At 41.9% G+C, this 21,364-nt stretch overlaps 1 protein-coding gene across 1 annotated transcript in view; it reads left to right on the top strand.

The window, feature by feature from the left end:
* BRAF (B-Raf proto-oncogene, serine/threonine kinase) overlaps positions 1-21,364 on the top strand; it is a 148,661-nt gene that overhangs the window by 39,360 nt on the left and 87,937 nt on the right. The window contains exon 2 of the mRNA XM_006019543.2: positions 4,893-4,994. Coding sequence (XP_006019605.2) covers positions 4,893-4,994 — 102 coding nt within the window. The remainder of the gene's footprint in view (positions 1-4,892; positions 4,995-21,364) is intronic.

Genomic DNA, 21,364 nt, shown 5'->3' with positions numbered 1-21,364 from the left:
GAAGGGTTTGGGGGAGACCTTGTTTCCCCTAGCGCCCCCCGGGATAACAAGGAATAACGGCCACAAGTTATATAGCCGGTAAGTAGGGGGCAGGTTGGGGCTGGAGGAGGGGGAGGGGACCATGGGGGGACCCCTGCCAGGCCCCATCCCCTGCCTGCTCCCCACAGATCCCCTGCACGCCCCCTGATTTCCACCCACTCTCCCAGCCCCATCAATGGCGGCCCTGTCTGGCCCCAGGGTCCCGTCTCTTGGGAAAAAAAATTTAAAAAGCCCTACACTCACCCGTAGCTGCCATTGGGGATTCTGGGGGCTCGTGGCAGAGCCCCCCATAAAGTGAGGGGCAGCAGGGATTGCCTCCCCCTGCCTGTCAGCAGCCAGCGAATGCTGGGCTTTTTCTTTTTTTTTTTTTTTAAAAGAGCCGGGATGCTGGGGCGGGTGGGGCAGCCATTGATGGTGCTGGGATAGCGGGGAGGGGATGGGGGGCCTGTTTGATTCGGCAGCTGCCAAATCTTGAATTGGATTCGGCTGAATCAATTTGGGACAGTGATTCAAATCACTGTTCCCTGACTTTGCTGAATCTGAAGCGAATACTAGCTGCTTTGCACAGGCCTAATGCATGCATACATACAAGCAACAATCAAGCTTGTGAACACGATGTTAAAATGTATCCGAAAGTCTTTGGGTCCGCCTGGATTAAACAAGTACATTGTTAGAGGGACAAGGATGACATAAATGGTAGTTGTGAAGGTTGTCCTAACCATGGTAGAGCATATCCATGCTGCATGTGAGTTTGAAAAAGCACTTGTTCCCTGTTAATATATGGTTCTTCCAGTTTCTCTTGTGTCAGGACTTGTAGGATTTCTACACAGTCTTTCACAGTTCTGTGGAACATGCAAGGAACTTGGAACCCAAAAGAGACTTATTAAAGTATTTATTAGATTATCATCCCAAAATTAAGTTTCTCCAGGCATTGTTGACCTTGGTAGAGAGAGAGAGAATTAACCATATTAATCTGAAGTTAGGCAGAAGGAAGGGCGGTGTGGCACTTTTTAGACTAACTTATTCAGAGTCATGAGCTTTCATAGGCTACAGCCTACTTTGTCAGATGTTTCTTTGTCATTTGTTAACATGAATTTCACCATAGAATTCTCAAGATATTTAAGGTGGAAAACTGATCTTTCAGTTGTTTGTTTTGTATATGCTGATGTATTCTTTAAAGATCTTCTTTTCACAGAGGAGAGGTAACTGGTTTCCTACGAATCTCTCATTGAAGATCTGGTCCCCTCAACATGGTCTAGTGGGGCTACAGCATTTAGCTTAAGTAGCCTAACAACAGATTAAGAAAATTTGATTTCTCCTGGCAAAAAATAAATTAATTAAAAATAAAATATAATAAATATATAAATATGTGTACACACACACACACACACGTACACACACACACACACGACCCTATGCCACTAAATTAAAACAGAAATATTTTCTTTAATTTAGCTATACTTCTGCATAAAAGACATGCATTATGGATATAAAGGATGCAGTAATTTTCATAGAAGAAGTACAAATGACAAATACGTAATAATTGAACTACTTCTGAGTCCGGTGACTTGCTATGCTCTCCCTACTTTTGCCAGTACATATGTGGAGAGAATGTGGCCCAATCACTGGTTGCATCATAGGTTACTTATAGGACGGTGCTAATAATTCTGGTTGTTTTACATTTTGATTATTCTAGAAAACAGGTAAGCACATAATGTGTTGCACCTAGTTTGTGTCCAATCGTATAATCGTTCTTTTATCCAATAATGTTTTCTGTAACCTTAAGATGGTCTTATAGCTTTTTTTTTTTTTTTTTTAAGGGCCAAAAATAGAATTTTTTTCTAGTAAAACGTAGCTCCCAGGATGGAATGATCTCCAGAACCATTAGAGCTTGTAGACTTAATTTCTGTTTGGATAAATGGAAGGAGACAGTGCACTTGGTTGTACTGCTGGGGACAATTGTCTTCATTCTAAAGATGGGGATGACAAGATTGAATGGTCACAAACTCCTCTGTGACCGTTTCAGGCTGGACATAAGGAAGAACTTCTTTCCTGTCTGAGCCCCCAAGGTTTGGAATAGACTGCTGCCGGAGGTAGTTGAAGCACCTGCCTTGAATACCTTCAGGAGACATTTGGATGTCTATCTTGCTGGGATCCTATGACCCCTGCTGACTTCCTGCCCTTTGGGCAGGGGGCTGGGCTTGATGATCTTCCAAGGTCTCTTCCAGCCCTAATGTCTATGAAATGTATGGAATAAGCATCTGGAAAGTTGGATTTTTCAACATAGGTGGTAACATGGCAATATGTCATGTTGAGCCCTGTCTGGATGTGAGGCTTTCTTAACAAGATGGTATTGATGATATCATATCAACCTAACAGAGAGAGGTTATTATAACCAGCAGATTTTAGAAAGGATCCAAGTCTTGAGAATAGCCCTGATGTCCGTAGTTGTAACTGCAGTGTGCATACAATGCTTAAAGACACTGTCTGGGTATTATGACCAGTTGTGGTAGTCATTCTTAAACCAAGCGTGGCTCAGAACCTCTGCAAAGCACTGGCTTGCTTAGGATCAAACTGAAATTGAGAGAGAACTGAGAGTCCCTCAGTCCAAATTAAAGTAATCTTAGATTCTTCCTGACTGGGATGCAGTGTATCTGTATAAAGCTTAATTTTCAAAAATTGGTCTTTGTACATTCCTGGTATAGGTGACCTGATACCCCCCCCAAAATGGTCCATTCAAGCAGGTAGGCTAATTATGGCTCATCAGAAACTCTGTGAATATTTATTGGATGGCATTCCACAGAATACTCCTACCAAGTATACTTATCAACAAAGAAAAAGCTTAACTGTAGGCAGAGAATACGCATCATTATTAGAGCTACAACAGTTGTCCCAGATTGAGTTGGTAGATCTTTCATGAGCAAATTATGCCACAGATACTTGTGACTCATCTGAGATCAACAGATTACTGATGTTCTGTGTAACTTGCTTAATGGTCCACTAGTAATGGATTTTTTTTCCTGTCCATTGGTTTAGAGGGGTGAGGAATTCATGTACCTATCATTCCTTACTAACAAAGTAAATTGAAGATGACTTCCCTGGCAGAGTCCTTCCGACAGATAGGCCAAGTTCATGATTCATGGTGAAGAAGAATAGTAGGTGACTTGCTGTGTCCTTTCTGCTGCTTGTAATAACACACGTAACAGCTACTTTGTCTTTCTGGGACTTCAGCTTCACTTTTTTTATGGGTGAAGGGATTTCTCCCATACTCCTGGAGCTGGTGATGGATTCTAGAAATCGTACTCACTATTCCTTTCCCTCTTGTCTCTGTGAATTTTTCAGGTAGTTTCCTCCCCTTTTAGAAGGGCTGCCTGCTTCCTTTTCAGCAGCTGCTATGTAGTGTCTCCCTTTATCATTTCTACTTCTCTAGCATTATAAAAGAAGCTGTGGTTCAGAATATTGGTTGCTGGATGCAAAATAGAAGATAGCCATGCAGGAAGGAATGAAGTCATTAACTGTCCAACTTCCAGTGAAGAAATTAAGAGGTTTATAGTGGGGATTATAACAGAAAGCCAATATGTTAATTGGAGGAAGAGTCTTCTCCTAACCCTTGATATATATAGAATTGTTAGTGTAGGGGAGGGATATTAAGATTGAAACCTTACCTTAAGATGGATAGATTTTTGCATAAGTGTTAAAAATGACTTGAATAGAAGTTTCATCGAATGCCAGTGAAAATTATGAAATAACTCGAGAGCTTTTGAAAATCCAACTCCATAAGCTTAGTAGGGTCAAAGCTCAGAAGGTCTCCAGCCACACTGGCAGACTGGGATTCTTATGTTCACTAAAATGTAACGTGTTTTGGGAAGTGGGTAACCAGTATGTTGTTTTAAAAGCTTTAGGTATCCTAAAGATACAGCAGTGTGTACTCCTACTAAATGCTTTTCAAAGGTAATGTTGAAATTCTGTCTTAAGTCTCCTTTTGATATTCTTCCCAAACGTGCACCCAATTCCAGCGGGATCTTATTACATGAATTTATCAAATAAAAGCCTTTAGACTTCAAATGACAAATCATATCTGTTTGGTGTTCTGTTTCTTTTAACCTGAGTATACTAAGTTTGCTATTTTCAAGACAGATGTCTAAATAGAGTTGCATTATCATTGCTGCTTCTTGGCAAGGCCACAGTTTCAAGGTCCTGTTAACAAAACATTTGTTTATGAGTTCAGGGAAAATTTGGCCTCTATAGCCAGTGTCTTGAGTTTACATACGGATTTGGAAGGCAGCCATATAGAGTTCTCTGCATTGTTTTACATGCTGTTACTACTTGAACTTGGTTTTATGGCTACGAGAGTGAAGATTATAGACTCTGTTCCAGAATTATTACAGAATTAGAGGAGATCTAACTCTTCTTTCTATTTATTTTAGGAATGGCTTAGTCCTCAGTAGTTACTGGTGAATTAGTGAGATATTTCCCTCAAAATATGAGTTAATTTAAGACCTCTGAGGAGCTGGGCTCCCGTACCTGTTAAGAGAACATATGTACATACCTGTAATTTTTTTTTCTCTAAAAAGTATAATTTGTAACCATTACCCTATACTTTAACCAACTCCCTTCTTCAAGACTGAAATGTTTTCATTGTTTGTTGAATTTTGTAACCCAAAATAATTCATTTGGGTCCAGGGTGCACTCTATAATTAATTCAGTAAAATGTGGATTTTATACTTTTTTTTCCCCTTTTAAGTAAAAACTGTTTACTTGCAAGATAAGCGAGTTCATGTTTTCTAGTTATTTAAGATACATTTTTGACTATCTTTTGTAATTACATATAGATATATATATTTGTATTTTAGGTATGGAATATCAAACAGATGATTAAATTGACACAAGAACACATAGAGGCGCTGCTAGACAAGTTTGGAGGAGAGCATAACCCACCATCAATATACCTAGAGGTAAGCTCTGAATATCATATAAACTTGTAGTTGGTGATCGTACTTTCAAATGTTTGATACATTAAACTAAAGTATAAGGTAGCAAAATATTTTCTTGTCTATATATAAAATCAAATTATACTTGTAATATTTGGAAAAGAGCCATTAATATAAGTCTGTCCCTACCACGGCAAGATGCAGCATACATGTACGTGTCTGAAGAAAAGACAGCAAACCACTGCAGTAGGCATGTAAGTACAATTAGAGAGTAAAACTAACTCTTTGGGTATGGACAGACTTAACAGTTGAACCATTCCAAAACATCACTGAGAACCGGTTCATAGTAGTCACAGGTAGAGGTGTCCTTGTATATAGTGCCCTAGTATTCCAGGTAGAACATTCAGGATTGAAGTGATATGGCTCCAACATGAATGGGTGGGAGTGAGCACCCTGGAGCATGCCTCATGTTTGGGAGAGAAGTTTACACCCATGCTTTCAGGATCCCGGAAGGTGGGTGACCTGTGGCTGGGTTTGTTTTCATGTTTCTGCTCTCCCTTCTCTTTCCTGAATGTATGTTCAGTAGTCTGTACTTTAACCAAACTCTTTGATGTGTGTCAGACCAACAAAAGGGAGAAAAAAAGGCAGTAGAGTTCTGGCTGCATATCAGAGTGGCCAGTTGCAGAGGTGGTGGTGAAGAGTGATACAGTGTGAGATGTCTGGAGTGTGACGGATCTAGGATTTTGAAAAGAATTCAAACCAGTCTGCGGGATGTGAAATCAGGGAAGAGAGGTCAGGAGTAGCTAACAGATAGCAAAGTTGCCAAAGAAAAGGTAGGTTGATTATTGGAACATCAGGACTGTTAAAAAGGAAAGAGGGTTGTTAAGATTTGGAGTGAAGAGCAATAAATAGGAATTGGGTAGATTATGATGAGCCATGAAGTCCATTGTCTCCCTCAGCTCTGCCTAAATGAAAATGCTATTGCTGCTGCTGGGCAGTTGGATTTAAACTTTGGGTGGAGCAAGAATCAAAGCAGGGTGTGTCTGCAGTACTGCAACCCCTTGGATCTGCCCTTGCTGGACTGTGCCCCTCCCTCCATGTAGCTCTTTGAGGTAAGAGAAGGAAAAAAAGCAGCAGCCTTCTTACAGTGTTTCAGTGCTTCTATTCTGAGCAGAAAAATCAGCTTTCCCACTAGTGACATAGACTTCAGTTTTGGAAGAATAATTGTTGTGGGGAAAGGTGAATGTTATATGTGAGTAAATACTGTATTTTAGACTTTATCTAAATACCAGAACAATTTGAACTACATTTTACTATTTGATAATGATGTCTCTGTTTTCTAACTCTTGAAGTTTGGCTTCCAGTGGTTCTGTATACTTGCAAACTTAATGCATTTACTACTTTGGTATGATTAGCTCAATTGATGTCTCTCTTCTGCCTTTAGGTATTGATACTAATACAGGCTAACTAGATTTTTTTTATGGTTAATAGTAATTGTTGAGTTTTGTGGTTTTGTTACAGGTTGTATATCGGGTTGCTTTAACATTAATATCAAGCCCAGATTTTCAGTGTTGGCATAGGTAATTCATTACACTCTTGTGCCACTGACTTCTGTCTAAACTGCGCATCTTCCCCCCCCCACCCCTCCCCAAACAAACAAAAAACAAAAACAAACCCCAAGAACTTGTATGTTATTAATGACTTTATGAAGGTGCTAATATCTAACATATTTTTACTGGAAGCAGGGAGAGGATATTTAGAGTAGAAAATGGGTAATACTTGAAAATCTGAGAGTTATTTCTGTATACAGTAGAATTGTTTAGGGATGGAAAGGACCTTGGGAGGTCATCTAGTCGAACCCCTTGATCCAAACAGGATCATCCCTGTCTAAACCACAGTGTTTCTAACCTGCTTTCCAAAGCTTCCATGGATTCCATAACCTCTTTAGGTAATCTGTTCCATTACTTAATTGCCCTCATAGTTAGGTATTTCTTCCTGCTATCCAACATACACTTTTCTTCTTGCAGTTTTCAAACTGCTGCCTCTTGTCCAGTACCTTGTGGCTACAATAGTCTATCATCATCTTTCAAATAACCACCCTTTAGGTATTTGAAAACTGTTACCAGACCCCTCCCTCATTCCTTGCTGCTGACTAAACAATCCTGGTTCTTCCAATCTTCTTATAATAAGTGATGGTTCCTGGATCTCTGATAATTTTTGTTGTGCTCTGCTGGATTTTTTCCAGTTGTCCATGTCCTTTGAAGTGTGGTGCTCAAAACTGGATGCAGGACTCTAGATATGAGGCTTTACCAGTGTTGAACAGAATGAAAGAATCACTTCCCTTGATTTGCAAGTTGTGTTCCTATTAATGCTTCCCAGTACGCTATTGACTTTTTTTTTCTTCTCAAAAAAGAGCGCATCATTGGCTCATTCAGTGTGTTGTCCACTATGACCCCTAGCTCCTCTTCTTCAGTATTGCAGCCTAGCTAGTAATTTTCCATTTTGTGTGCTTGTGATTTGTTCCATTGCAAGTGCAGGACTTTTCACTTGTCCTTACTGAATTTCAGTTGACAAATTTCAGACCATTTTCCTAACCTATGCAAGCCATTCTGAATCCTAATCCTATCGTCCAAAGTATCTGTAACTTCACCCGGCTTGGTGTCATCTGCAGATTTTCTACTTGTGTACTCAGCCCCATGCTTCAAACGTGAATGAAGATGTTAAACAAAACCAGACCTAGGATAGAACCTTGGATTAAGTTTATTCCATACCTCCTATCAATTAAACATTGAGCTACTCTTTGAGTACAGTTGTCCAACCTGTTAGGTATCCAGCTTATAGCACTTTCATGTAGCTTGTATTTTCTTAGTTTATTAAGGAGAATGTCATGGGAGACTTGAGAGGCAGAGCCTATCGCCTTGTCATAAGAGGAAATCGGCTTGCTTAAGCATGACTTACCCATGACAAATGTGTGTTAGATGTTCATGATGATCTTGTTGCTTTCCACGTCAGGTGTTGGCAACCTTTTGTCACTCTCTGTCTCAGGAGAGCTCATGATGCCTGCCATTACTTTTGCTGCAGATACCTAGCTCCTCTGCCGCCAGGGTAAGTGTAGGCACAAGAGAGCATCAGGGAGAACTGTGGAGGAGGGTGCTGCAAAGAGGATGGATGGCTTCACACAGCTGTAAGCTGCCTGATTTACACTCCCCCACCTGCACCAAGCTGGGTTGGGCGTTTGTAGGCTGGATCTGATCTTTTTGTGAATTGGGTCCAGCCTTGGGGCCCTGGTTTGCTGATGCCTGCTCCGAGGGCTTAGACGTGGATTCCTTGACTATGTACTTCATATTTTTTTAGGTATCAAGGTCAGATTGACCTGTCTATAATTCCCTGGACCCTCCTTCTTCCACTATATTTGCCTTTTTCCAGTCATCCTGGTTTTGCCTGACCTCTGAGATCTTGAAGAGAATAGCCAATGGTTCTGCAATTACCTCAGCCAATTCCTTGAGTACTCTAGGATGCAGTTCATCCTTGACGAAATCCAGCTTCCATAAGTAACCTGTTCTTTCTCTGCTCTAGCCTAATTATCTTCTCTACCATCCTTGCTGCCAACTGCACTCATCATCTGACCTGTTTGTGAAGACTGAAGTAAAAAAAAAATTAAATACTTCACCTTCTCTTCATCAACCATTATTAGTTTGTACTTTGCATTTAGTAAAACAGTCGTTCTCAACCTTTTTTGTACCAGGACCCATTTATAAACCTTGGCCAACCCTAGCCACCCAGTGTGTGGGGTGGGGGACATGTGGGAGTCCCAAGCAGCCCCTTGCAGGCTAGAGCTCTGCCAGCCTGCAAAGGAAAACCCATGGTTTCCCATGTTTTTCTCCTTTAAATGAGAATCCATTTGAAAAGTTTGTTGATACATCCATGTTTGTTTGCAACCCTTTCAGATATTCTGGCGACCCACTTTTGGTTTGCAACCCACATGTTGAGAAAAGCTGTACTAAAAGACTTACACTTTCCTTGGCCTTCCTCTTCTAATATACTATATTTACTCATATATGGGATGAGGTTTTTTTCCTCTCAATCAGCATGCGGGTAAGGGAGTAGGAGAGTTCCTTATTTTACATTTGTATAGAAGGAAACCTCACTAAATACATTGCCTATCATTAAACTGCTGCCAAAAGCAACATCATGTGCTCAGTAGAAAACCAACTATGAAGTTGATAAAATGTGGTCAACACTGAGCATGACTATAAAACACATGGCCCGTATTGGGCAAATACACCGATGGGAGTTTATCACAAGCATAGATTCGTGCAGCCCATTTGAATAAGATAGATGATAGTGTCCAGTGTGCACAGTCCCCTTTGGTGCTGACACTTTCAAGTCATGATGAGCCACTACACTGAACTTATCTGGACTTCCTCTTCACTTCCATAGCTGTGCTGTGCATCTTTCCCACTTCCAATAATTCCTGTTTCTTCACCAGCCTTAAATGTATTGTAAACATCACCAAATGGGGCCCTAAACAGTTCACCCAGAATCCCTCTGTCTCGTCCTCGGCCTGTCACGTATGATTAGTGTAGCTCTGCCCTCTATGAGGTGAAGCCAGACTAGGTTTCCCTGTGCCTCACCTGTATATAAATTTTTGGAGCATCCCAGAAATTGTGACAAGAACACCTGGTTGCGGTCATGAGTGGGGGGGCTAATTAGCACATGGGTCCTCTGTGGGGGGTATCTGGAGTGTACACACATACTAAGCTGTGAGGTCACCGTGGCTTCAAATGCTGTTGACTCTTGTGGGGCCCAGTCCAGTGAACTATTGTATATGGTAAATCGTGAGTCTTTTGGCTTTGGACTAATATCATGCATAGTTTGTACTGTATATAGGTAAGTACAAAAATGCTGCTTAAAATGTGTTTATGGAATAGCTGTTTTTTAAACTTGCAGCAGTTTTTATAAAAGGCAACATGCATCAATTCTAGATGGACTAAGTCTATTGGTACCCATAGTCATTTGCCTGTGTCGGGGTGGGCAGTTATTTCAGGTGGAGGGCCGCTTACTGAGTTTTGGCAAGCCATTGAGGGCCGCATGACAGGCAGCCAGGGGAAGATAAATAATAATTTTCTAAATGTTTTAGGGGGCCCCATAGGCCAGACAGAATGGCTTGGCAGGCCGCATCTTGCCCACCCCTGGCCTGTATGTTTATTTCAAAGGTACTGTTTTCAGATCTGCCTCTCACTTCCATGTTTTTAGGGAGAGCAGGGTCTGACAGTAAGGAGGGAGAGAAGGGGATGCAGGGGGAAGAAATTTGGGTGGGGGGCAGAGGGCAAGGGGGCTACTTGACCTCCCCCCAATTTATTTTCCCTGCTGTATCAGTGAGAGGAAGACAAATTCAGGGAAAAACTTCCAATAATTAGATTCTGTTCCTGAAAAATTACAATGAGCTTATACAATTTCCATATTATATTCAGGATTGTCTTGTATTTGAGTAAATGCGATACTTTTAAGTGCTTTTTTTTTTGTTGCCCTTCTTGTTGGGTGTTCTCCCTGCATGCTTATGTGGTAGTCTTATACTTATCCCTAATAATATGGACAAGTCTCCACTTTTTGTAAAATTCCTCTGTGAGTTTCAGCTCATTGAAGAGTTTGCTGGTTAGCCAGGCTGATCTCATGGTGCACTTATCTTTCCTTTGCATTGGGATACCATGCTCTTGCTTCTTTAGTATTGTACTTTAAAGAGACGGTGGTCTCCTCTGGATTCCTTTTCCTTTGATTCTTGCCTGCCCACCAGTTCCCAGAATCTGTTAGATTTCAGAAAAGCAGACTAGGGTCTTTTTATTCTGGTTCTTCCTTTCTTTTCCTTAGGATCTTGAGCTCTCATCATTTGATGGCCACTGTTACTGAAATTGCCATTCGCCTTCATATTCTTAACCAAATCCATCCTACTGATGAACAGCAAATTAGAAAGCTTCTCCAGGATCTGCACCAAAAAAAATCTATCTCCGTATAGATATACAACCCTTTATGGGCTTCCACGGGAGGTGGTGCTCTCCCCTACCTTGGGGGTCTTCAAGAGGAGACTGGACAAGCACCTTGCTGGGATCACATGACCAGCAGGAGACTCCACTGGCAGGGGATCGGACTCCATAATCCTCAGAGGTCCCTTCCGACCCTAGCATCTATGAATCCGACATACTCCTTCCAACAGGTGTCATGGTAATTGATGTCCCCCATTAGCACCAGGTCCTGCAATATAGATGTTTTGTTTTAGCTATTGGGGAAAAAAAGCTTTGTCCACTTCGACCTTCTGACTTGTTTGTGTATAGCAGATACCCACCATGCTATCTTCTTTGCTGTTTTTCCCCCTTACTTTGACCTAGAGACTTCCAACAGTTCTGCCTCCCACTTTTATACTGTACCTCAGAATCAGTATGTGGGTGGGTGTGTGTGATATAACATGCAGAGACACTGTCTCCTTTATAATGTGGCCTGTCCTTTCTGAACAAGTTATATTTATCTGTGACAGTATTCCAGGCATGTAAACTATGCTGCCAAGTTTGTTTACCCAATGACTTCATACTTGTAGGATTGTGCTAGGACTTCTAGTTTTTCCTGTTTATTCCCCATGCTTAGCTTTTGAACATCTCAATGACTAGTCAGTTATCCTGCTAATGTCCTTCTTAGAACACAGTTAATTCCCCATGTTGTCTCCTTTTTCTTGGCCTTTATTTGGTCACCTAGCTCTTTTTATCTCCAGTCTCCTGTATTACCTTGCTATATCCCATCTTGCTAGGTTTTAGCAAACCTGTGTGCAAAGACACTCTTCCCTTGCTCCAACAGGTAGACAGTGTCTCTGCCCACCAATCCTTGGAACATCATTTCATGATCAAAAAGCCAAAATCCTGCAGATGATACCATGTGTGCAGCTGCATGTTGATTTCCAGGATGCCTGCTTCTGCTTGGGTCTTTACCCTTGACCAGAAGAATTGATGAAAATACAACCAGAGCCTCAGTTCCCTTTACCTAGTGCCCAGAACCCTCTAGTAGATTTGGATCTGCTCAGGGTCACCCATGGCAGTATCACTAGTGTCCACATGGATGAGCAGCATGGGGTAATAGCAGAGATGTGGGGCGGAAAATTTTCCAAAACTGAAAATTTTCTGAAAGATTTTCCAGTGCTTTATTTTTCCATGGGAAATTTTCCATTTTAAAAAAATTCATTGTTTCATAAAATTCATTAGTAATAATTAATGGATGCCAATACAATATTAGGCAAGTTTGGTGGGTAGCAGAGAGCATGTCTCCTCACATGGTGGAAGGGGATACTGTAACACCCAACTGTTATCCAGGATTGCTCTAAGGATCCTAAGCATTCCACCAACAGCAGCTTCTTGTGAATGGAACTGGAAGGCTTTCAGCTCAATCAAGACAAAAAGGAGGAATAGACGAACAATTGAAAGCACTGCTAAGCTGGTTTCTATTTCTCAAAATCTCTTGCTTCTGGAGAATCAGTCAAAAGCACAGTTAGTGAAGAAGATGCAGTATGATGAGAAATTGCCCTTGCCCATAGACTTATCGGTAAAACCATCCTTTAGCAAAAGAGAATGTGGTTCAAGTAGTTCTGAATTAGTTTTGCCTCAACCTGATTCTGAAATGGAACTAATAAGTAGTGCAAGTAATTCTACAGATAGTGACAGTGATACTGGAGGTGCCGCAGTGACCTACTTCAACAGAGTTTAACTCTCTTGTACTGAGAAGAGTGGACAACCATGGCATGTCATGCACATTTCTTTAAGTGTGCTAAAATTAGCATCTCAACAGTTTTCAGTGCCTTGAATTTTTTATCTTAAATTTAAATAAACAATGTAAGGGAAGTACATGTTGTTGTGTATTGTCTTTATTTTTATTGGAATATTTGTAAAAATGTAATTTCTTTCCACGTAAAGCTTTGGATTTGTTTGAATATAACATTTAAACCACATTAAGTGTGCTGTATTTAATTTTTTTCCTAATCAAGTATTTCAGTTCAAATACTTGTGGCTATTGGGACATAAAATTAACATGGAGGAACTTTTTTAGTTTGTTTACTAAATATAAGACAAATAAACATGCCAAATCAGATCACATTCTTTAGGGCATTGGAAAATTTTCCGATTCAAAATTTTCTGGAAAACCCGCATCTCCGGGTAATAGAAGACCAGATGAGTTCTGGCAGCCTTTCCATAACTTCTTGTATTTGGGCTCCTCACAGTCTGGAGGTCTCTGTTTATTGTTTCGATTTTGAAGTTCTCATGTTCGTAGATGCTTTGCAGCCTAGTCATCTCCTCTGCATCTCCCTTACCTGGTTCCTGAGGAAATCCACCAGGAGACATCTTTCATACCAGGAGGACTCATCCCAACTGGCTCTGTTTGGCAGGAGCAGTAGTGTAACTAAGGAAGCATGACCAGGGAAACAGCCTCAGGTGCTGACTTGGCATGTGTGTGCAAAAGCAGCAGGTCCTGCCCTATGCTTTGTCCCCATTCCAGGCAAAGATTTGTTCAGTTATGCCTACAGGCAAGGATAACATATTTACCTGCATAGCACAGGCACCTTTTCTCTGAAAATGCCATGTGTGTTTTAAGTGGCAAAGCTGTTTTTTTCTTTGCTGGAATGATAGCAGGGAAATGTTGTGTTCTAGTGGCCGCCAAGGTGGATGCTGCTTGTCTCTGGCCCAGCAAGCAGAAGGGCCCAGGACAGGGGCGGGCAATGATTTTGGGCAGAGGGCTGCTTACTGAGTTTCGGCAAGCCATCGAGGGCCACATGACAGGCAGCCCAGGGCAGATTAATATTAATTTTCTAAATTTTTTTAGGGTCCCCGTGGGCCAGGTAGAATGGCCTGGCAGGTTGCATCTGGCCCCCGGGCCACATTTTGCCCACCCCTGGCTTAGGGTCTTATTAGCTGCCTCAGCTGTAGCTATCAACTGCATATTGTAGCTTGTGCTTGAAGGAGCAATTGTGTTAGCTTGGGGTGAGTGAGCTGCTGCAAGCAGTCTGTAGTATCTTGATGAGGCTTGTGGTGTGGAAACAACTCCCTATTACTTACAGGAACTTGTATAAAGAACTATTTTTGGTTTAAAAAAAAAAAGAAGTAAGAGCCTTGCTGCCATAGCAAGGGTCTGTAATGTAGTTTGTTGCTGTCCTGCCACACCAGGAAGTTTCTGCTGTCTCACCAAGACTTCCTGGATACTGTGTTCAGGAGGACTTACTTATTCTGTCACAGTTAACCATGAGAGGATAGGCCTTCTCATTCTTCCTGAGAAAGTAGAGCAATAGGCTAGCTACCTCAGATGTCTGTACACAAATGCACGGAGCCTGGGAAACAATCAGGAAGAACTGGAAGCCCTTGCAGTTGCAGAATGATGATGTGATTGGAATAACAGAGACGTGGTGGGAGATCACATGACTGGAGCACTGTCATGGATGGGTATAAACTGTTTGGGAAGGACGGGCAGGGGGAAGAGGAGATGGAGGAGGAGTTGCTCTTTATGGTAAAGAGCTGTATGATTGCTCAGATCTCCAGTATGAAGCTGGAAATAGGCCTGTTGAAAATCTCTAGGCCTATTAAAAGAGCTAGTGGAAGTTTCCCAGTCACAGGCTTTGGTTGTCATGGGGTAATTCAGTCACCCTGACATCTGCTGGGAGGGTAATACAGCATTGCGCAGGCAATCCAGGAAGCTTTTGGAGAGTGTTGGGGACAACTTCCTGGTGCAAGTGCTGGGGAGGCCAACTAGAGACTGTGTTCTTCTTGACCTGCTGCTCATAAACAGGGACGAATTGATGGGGGAATGTAGAAGTAGATGGCAACTTAAGCAGCAGTGACCACAAGATGATTGAGTTCAGGATCCTGAGGAAAGGAAGAAGAGCAGCAGAGTAAGGACCCTGGACTTCAGAAAAACTGACTCTGCTCATCGGTTCCCTGAGCAAGTCAGAGTCCTCTGGAGGCCAGTCTGAGGAGGAAAGGAGTCCAGAAGAGTTGGTTGTACTTTAAAGAAACCTTACTAAGGGCACAAGAATGAACCATCTTGATGCTCAGGAAGACTACCAAGTATGGTAGAAGACCAGCTTGGCTTAGCAGGGAACTCTTCAGTGAGCTAAAACATGAAAATGAAACTTAGAAGAAGTGGGAACTTGGACAAACAATTAGGGAGGAGTACAAGAGTATAGCTTGGACATTCAAGGACGAAATCAGGAAGGCCAAAGCACAACTGGAGTTGCAGCTAGCATGGGACTTGAAGGGTAACAAGAAGGGTTTTTCCAAGTATGTCAGCAACAAAGGGAAGATCAGGGAAAGTGTTGGGTCCCTTTACTGAATGGGGGAGGCAACCTAGTGACAGATGATTATGGAAAAGGCATAAAGTATGTAATGCCGTTCTTACATCAGTCTTCACTGGGCTTATTTAGTCTGGAGAAGAGGAGACACAGAGGGGATTTAATAGCAGCCTTCAACTACCTGAAGGGGGGTTTGAAAGAGGTTGGAGCTGGATGGTTCTCAGTCATGGCAGATGATGGAACAAGGAGCAACGGTCTCAAATTACAGCAAGGGAAGTTTAGGTTAGATATTAGGAAGAACTTTTCTCCCCAGGAGGGTAGTAAAGCACTGGAACAGGTTACCCAGAGAGGTGGTGGAATCTCCGTCGTTAGAGGCTTTTAAGACCCGGCTAGACAAAGCTTGGCTGGGATGATTAAATTGGGGGTGGTCCTGCTTTTGAGCAGGGGGTTAGACTAGATGACCTCCTGAGGTCCCTTCCAACCCTAATTTGCTGCAATTCTATAAAGAGATCACCTCTGTATAGAGTTCTGACTGGTAGTTTATTTTGCCCAGGTATCACTAGATTTTTTGGTTGTATACTAGTGCGGATTATTAATTTCCCTTTTCCTCTTGTGCATGTCAAAATCAGATGGCTGAGGAAAGAGCTATTTATGTACGCTCATTTTGGGGACTGGGCTCTTTGACCCTAATAATCACAGCTTCTTGACAGACTTTTCAGTTTCTGTTGCACCCTACATGCCAGGCTTCTGACTGTGCTTTGGCTGCTTTGCTCTGCTTAAATGCACTACCCTTTTAATTAGTGTTCCTATATATTAGTGCCTCAGAGATACTGCATGATGATGTTTTTTGGTTTCTTGCTTGGTGTTCATCATGTAGGAAGTTTTTTAATTAAAAATAATTAGCTTAAGGTTTTTTCCAAACGGTTGTTTTAAGATGGATTTAAGGTGAAGAGAATATATTACAATTAAAGATAAAAAATCATTACAAGTTGTACTAATAATGCCAAAAACACATTTTAAACCAGGAAATTAAGAGTAAAGTTTACACTTAACTGTATATTTCCATATTTTAAGAATATAAAGTACATAAACAATCTTGACTCTCTCCATCTGTGGCATAAGTACAGAGCAAGGACGCATTATATATTTTTCCATATACGTCTTTTAGCTCTTCCACAACCTCTCAACATACATATGGAAAAATATATAATGTATCCTGGCCCTGTGTGTGTATGTGTGTGTGTGTGTATGTTATTCAAATACATCTATTTGTATATACATATGACACATAACAAGTACTTCAGAGCAGAATTAAGGTTTAGTTACTTCACTGTGTATTTCCATTTATTAACATGTTAGAACATTTTTGAACAGCATATTTTTGGCCTGGTGTAAGGATAGTACTTGACCATTAAAAGGTGTCTTGTCAGCTAATGGTCTGTCTTGAATATATCATAAATTTCAATTCAGTGGTGTTATACCAAAAGATAATTTGCAGGATTTGCATTTCAAAATTGTTGCAAGTTTTGAGCGTAATCTAACTATAATCAGAACCACAGCCAAGGCACACAAGCACAGTACATTTCAGTAAATGCAAGTAGAACTAAGAAAAATACTCCTATCCACACTACATCTTTATTTTGTTAACTCTTTCTGCTCAGTGTGTCTAATATAAGGCTGTTTTGTTCATCCATGCAGCTAAAACTTCTATCTAGCACAGTGGTTGTCAACCAGGGGTACATGTACCCTTGGGATATTTAAGAGTCATAGGGGGTATGCAGATCTGATGTGGCTGATAACTACCGTGTGCATGTACACAGCACATGGGTGGCCAGGAGAGCAACCAGGTCTGGCTGGTAAATCTGTTGTGGGGGAAGGGACAAAGGCAGGGGCTGCCCAGCCAGGGCAGAGCACAGGATTGAGCTGCGGGCAGGGGTGGGATTTGGCTTCTGCTGCTGTGCGCACCCTGGGAGGACATGGGGGACATGCCCGTGGATCTGTGTTCAGGGCGGAGCAGGTTGCTGCTGTCTGCTGGGGCTGGAGCAGCATTAGGCTCTTGCTGGCTGTGGTACTGGGACAGGGTTTGGGTGGGGCTGCGGCAAATTCTGGACTGGCTGCAGCCTCTTCCTCATAGCCCTGCCCCCGTAGGCGCCCACGGTGAGGGAGGAAGTAGGGCTGGGGCTGGGGCTGGAGCAGGGGCAAGTGCTGTCCAGCCAAGGCGGAGTGCGAGACGGCAGCACGAGCAGCTCATCCGGAGGGTGCTGGGGGTGGCAGCTCCAGTTGCTGCATGCACCCTGGGAGGGCATGGGGGGTGGGGTGTGCCCCTGGATGTGCATGCAGGGCAGGGCAGGGCGGGCTGGGGCTGGGGCTGGGGCAGCACCAGGCTGTTACCTGCAGAGGTGTTGGGCTGGGCTGGGCTGGGCTGGGCTGGGAGGAGGGGTTGAGGGGGCTACGGTGAACTTTGGTGTGGTTACAGCCCCTCCCATAGCCCCCTTCCAGTGCCACTGCCACCCTCCCTGAGCACAGCCTGTCCAGCACCCCCTGGATGAACTGCTTGCGGCTCCATCCTGCGCTCCGCCCCAGCTGGGTAGGGCTGGGGCTAGGGTAGGCACTGCTTCCTCATGGCGGGGGCCTATGGGAGCAGGGGTATGGGGGGAGGCTGCAGCAACTCCAGAATGCCCTCCCGGAGGTGCATGTAGTAGCAGGAGGCGCCCCCCATCCCCTCCCAGGGCGCGCACAGTGGCAGGAGCCACCCCCCTGTCCCGGATGAGCTGCTCACTGCTCCGTCCCATGCCCTGCCCCGGCTATGCAGCGATTGTCCCAGCCCCACTCCCTCCCTCACCGTGGGGGCCTCGATGTGGCCCCCTTCTCCCCACTTAAAAACAAGAAGAAAAAAAAATGAGGTACATGAGCTGAAACTTTGAGACAGAAGGAGGCCTTTTAAAAAAGGTTGAAAACTCCTGATCTAGTTTATTGCATGTTGTCTTGATTTACTGCAAAACCCTTCTGTTTGGCATGAAGTTCAATCTCAGCCCATTCATAGCCATTCAGAATGGTGCTACAAAGATTTTTTCCCAACCTGTTTGTTTTTGTTGTTGCCTCTCTTTGTATCCCTCCGCTGTGCTCATTCCTTTCTCTGTTGTACCCAACCTAAGTTCCTTGACTTTGAAAGTTATCCACAGCCAAGACACCCTTTATCTGTAACTTCTTCCTTGCTATTGAAATGTTGACTTTGCCTGATCTGGCTTTTTCTACCTTCATTATGTTGTCAAATAAATACCTCTGGGCATTCTCCCATGCAGCAATTCAAACTTGGGAGAAACTTCCCCATAAATATCTGCAAAGTTTAAGGAATCAGTTTTGCTTCACAACCCTCCATTTCTGTGATATTTACAGAAAACTTGAATACAGGTTTTTGGTCATGTTGTCCAATATTGTTCCATTGAATTCTGTTGACTGTGTGTTAATCTTTTGTTTGTGACTAATTTTTTGGGGTTGTGACTTTTTTGTTTTGTGTTTGAACAGTGTATGGTGAAGTGTGTTCCTGGTCCATGACAGGGCTTGTTGGCACTTTGCTAGCTATTTGTAATGCTAATTATATAAATGCTGTAAGTTGAGATGGAGTAGACTACAGAAAGAGCAAATATGAGCCTGTATCTTAGCTCTTTTTAAAAGCATATGAAGGTGGGGGAGGAAGAGGGAGAACAAAGCTGCAGGGAAAATTATAAAGGAATTGAGGAAGTAGAAGAGGGGCAGGTGAAATGAATGAAAAATAAGACGTGATTAACTATCTGAAAGCTATAAAAACACTTCCCAAATTAAACAGGGCCAAAACCACACTCTCTTGTTCTTGATTTGTTCTAATATTGCATTTTCCATATCAAGAACAAGACAGTGTGGTTTTGGCTCTGTTTAATACGGGAAGTGTTTTTATAGCTTTCAGATAGGACATGATTAACTATTTGTTTTATTCATTTCACCTGCCCCTCTTTTGTCTTGTTCTAATATTGTATTTTCCATATCAAGTATTTCTGTAGCTTGCTGTCAGACCATATCTACCCATGTCCTCTGATACAGTTATGACAGGGATTTTTTAGAAGGAATAACTTGACTACACCCAAGCCCAAGAGAATTGTGATGCAAGTAGGGATCAACTTTTTCAGGATACTCCAGCCTTTATTTAAAAAAACAAACAAACAAAAAAAAAACTTTTCCCATCACTTATGTCAGGGCATGTTCTACATGCTAGCATCAAGTTTTTCAGTTGACTTTTGGTTTAGTTTAAGAAAAAGGGGGCAGAGGCAAAAAAAGAGCAGTTAAAACAAGTTATTCTGTTTCTTTAGAGAATTTGCGAGGGCTCCTCTCCAGGTTCTTTAGCACCCTTTGGAAGCATTCAGTGTTGCAGTCACTAAAAACTTCAGTGATTTCTTGTTTTTCCATCACTTCAGTTTCAGAGAGCATTACATTTGGTTTTGAAGTAGTTTTCCCCAGTATGCAATTCATAATTCACCGTGGAAAGTGTCTCTGTCTCTGTGTCTTTTTTGAGCTGTTGATATGTCAAGCATCATAGAAAATCGATTTTTTTTTTTTTTTAATTTTATTTTTTTATTAGAAAGTCCTGGTTATAAACTGTGCTTCTAGAACTCAAGATTTTACTTCCCTCAATAAATAGTACTATTGCATTTGCCGTTGCCCACACAAATTTTTCTAGTTGCCAGTGATGTGACATATGCAACAGAAGACTTTGAGTGAGGAAATAGAAAATCATGGACCTGTAAGTTCAGATTTGCTATTAACAACTTTTAGTCGCATGAATAAACAAAGCTTGAACATGCTGCTTAAGCACAGTCCTCTCAGATTTATGAAGGAGAGGTCATGTGTAAAGAAGTTGATCAGATTTGTTAAGTAAGTGACAAGAACTGGCAAGGATGAAAGCAGACCTAATCTATTTAAACTTCCAGAAGGTGCTTGCTCATTCTTGCGTATTGGTCCTTTACAGTTTTTTGTAAATATGGTGCTTATAGCAAAATGCCTGCTTTGTTAAATAATTTTTAACAGAAATAATATGTCAGAGTATAATTGTACTGGAAATAGGTACAGAAATTATTAGAACATTTTGCTATGGGTATTTCAGGGGGCACTTCTATCTAGGCCTATGGTATTGCACTGGATCTCATCCTGGATGAGAGAGATAGTGGGCAAGCATGATGGTAACACAGAATTGAAGGCCAATCAATACAGATTAAGGTGGATTAGATGGGTTTTGTAGCTGCTTATTGTTGGGGAGCAAATGGTGGGGGGGGAGAGAAGGGGAAATCCTTTTGTTTCCTGATTCTTTTTGTTGTAGGGTGATATAGAGTTACAGTGTGAGGGGTGGAGCTGGGGCTGTCCTTTCAGCTCCAGGCTAATTTTTTAATTCCCTTGCCCCACTTCTTTCTCCTGCGTCTGTTTATTTGGGAACTTTGACAGCTATATTTTGGAATTTTGCTGTTGAATATAATATAGTCAGGGTTTAATTCCAGGTTTGTACATAACTAGAATATCTGCAGTAATGTGGAGACATGCTCAACAAGATCATAGCTGTGCTGATACAGTCAGTATATAAATGTATACGTGCAAACAGCAAAACATTTTTAAATGAGCTGGAATTGCTGGATTCCAGATCATTTCAAAGGGTTCTTGGGATTACCAGAAAATACTGTTGTGCAGGAGCTCAGTCACAGTTATTTTAAGTGTTGATTCTTTGAGTGAGTATTGGAATAAAAGCAAGATGCACTTAAATTTAACTGTGCCTCTGATGCATTCAAAACCTGTAAAAATGGACTGGACCCCAGCTGGAATGTCTAGACTTGGGTTTTCATATTTAATTTGTTGTGTAAAAATAAACTGATTTACAGCAGTATTAAACAGTGTAGCTCCCCTTTAGCTTTAGTGGCAATTGTGGGTGATAAGCACCTTTTTAAAATCAGATTTTCTGTATAGAATCTGAATTTTTATTTTTAAACTCCCAGGTATAGAAAATTCGCCATAAAATTAATGCTTTCATACTACAAGGCTCTGCTCTTGAAACTTGTGTTGGAAG

The sequence above is a fragment of the Alligator sinensis genome, unplaced genomic scaffold, assembly GCF_000455745.1.
Source record: "Alligator sinensis unplaced genomic scaffold, ASM45574v1 scaffold74_2, whole genome shotgun sequence".
NCBI classification, from domain to species: domain Eukaryota; kingdom Metazoa; phylum Chordata; order Crocodylia; family Alligatoridae; genus Alligator; species Alligator sinensis.
This window is presented reverse-complemented; position numbering and strand designations above follow the sequence as displayed.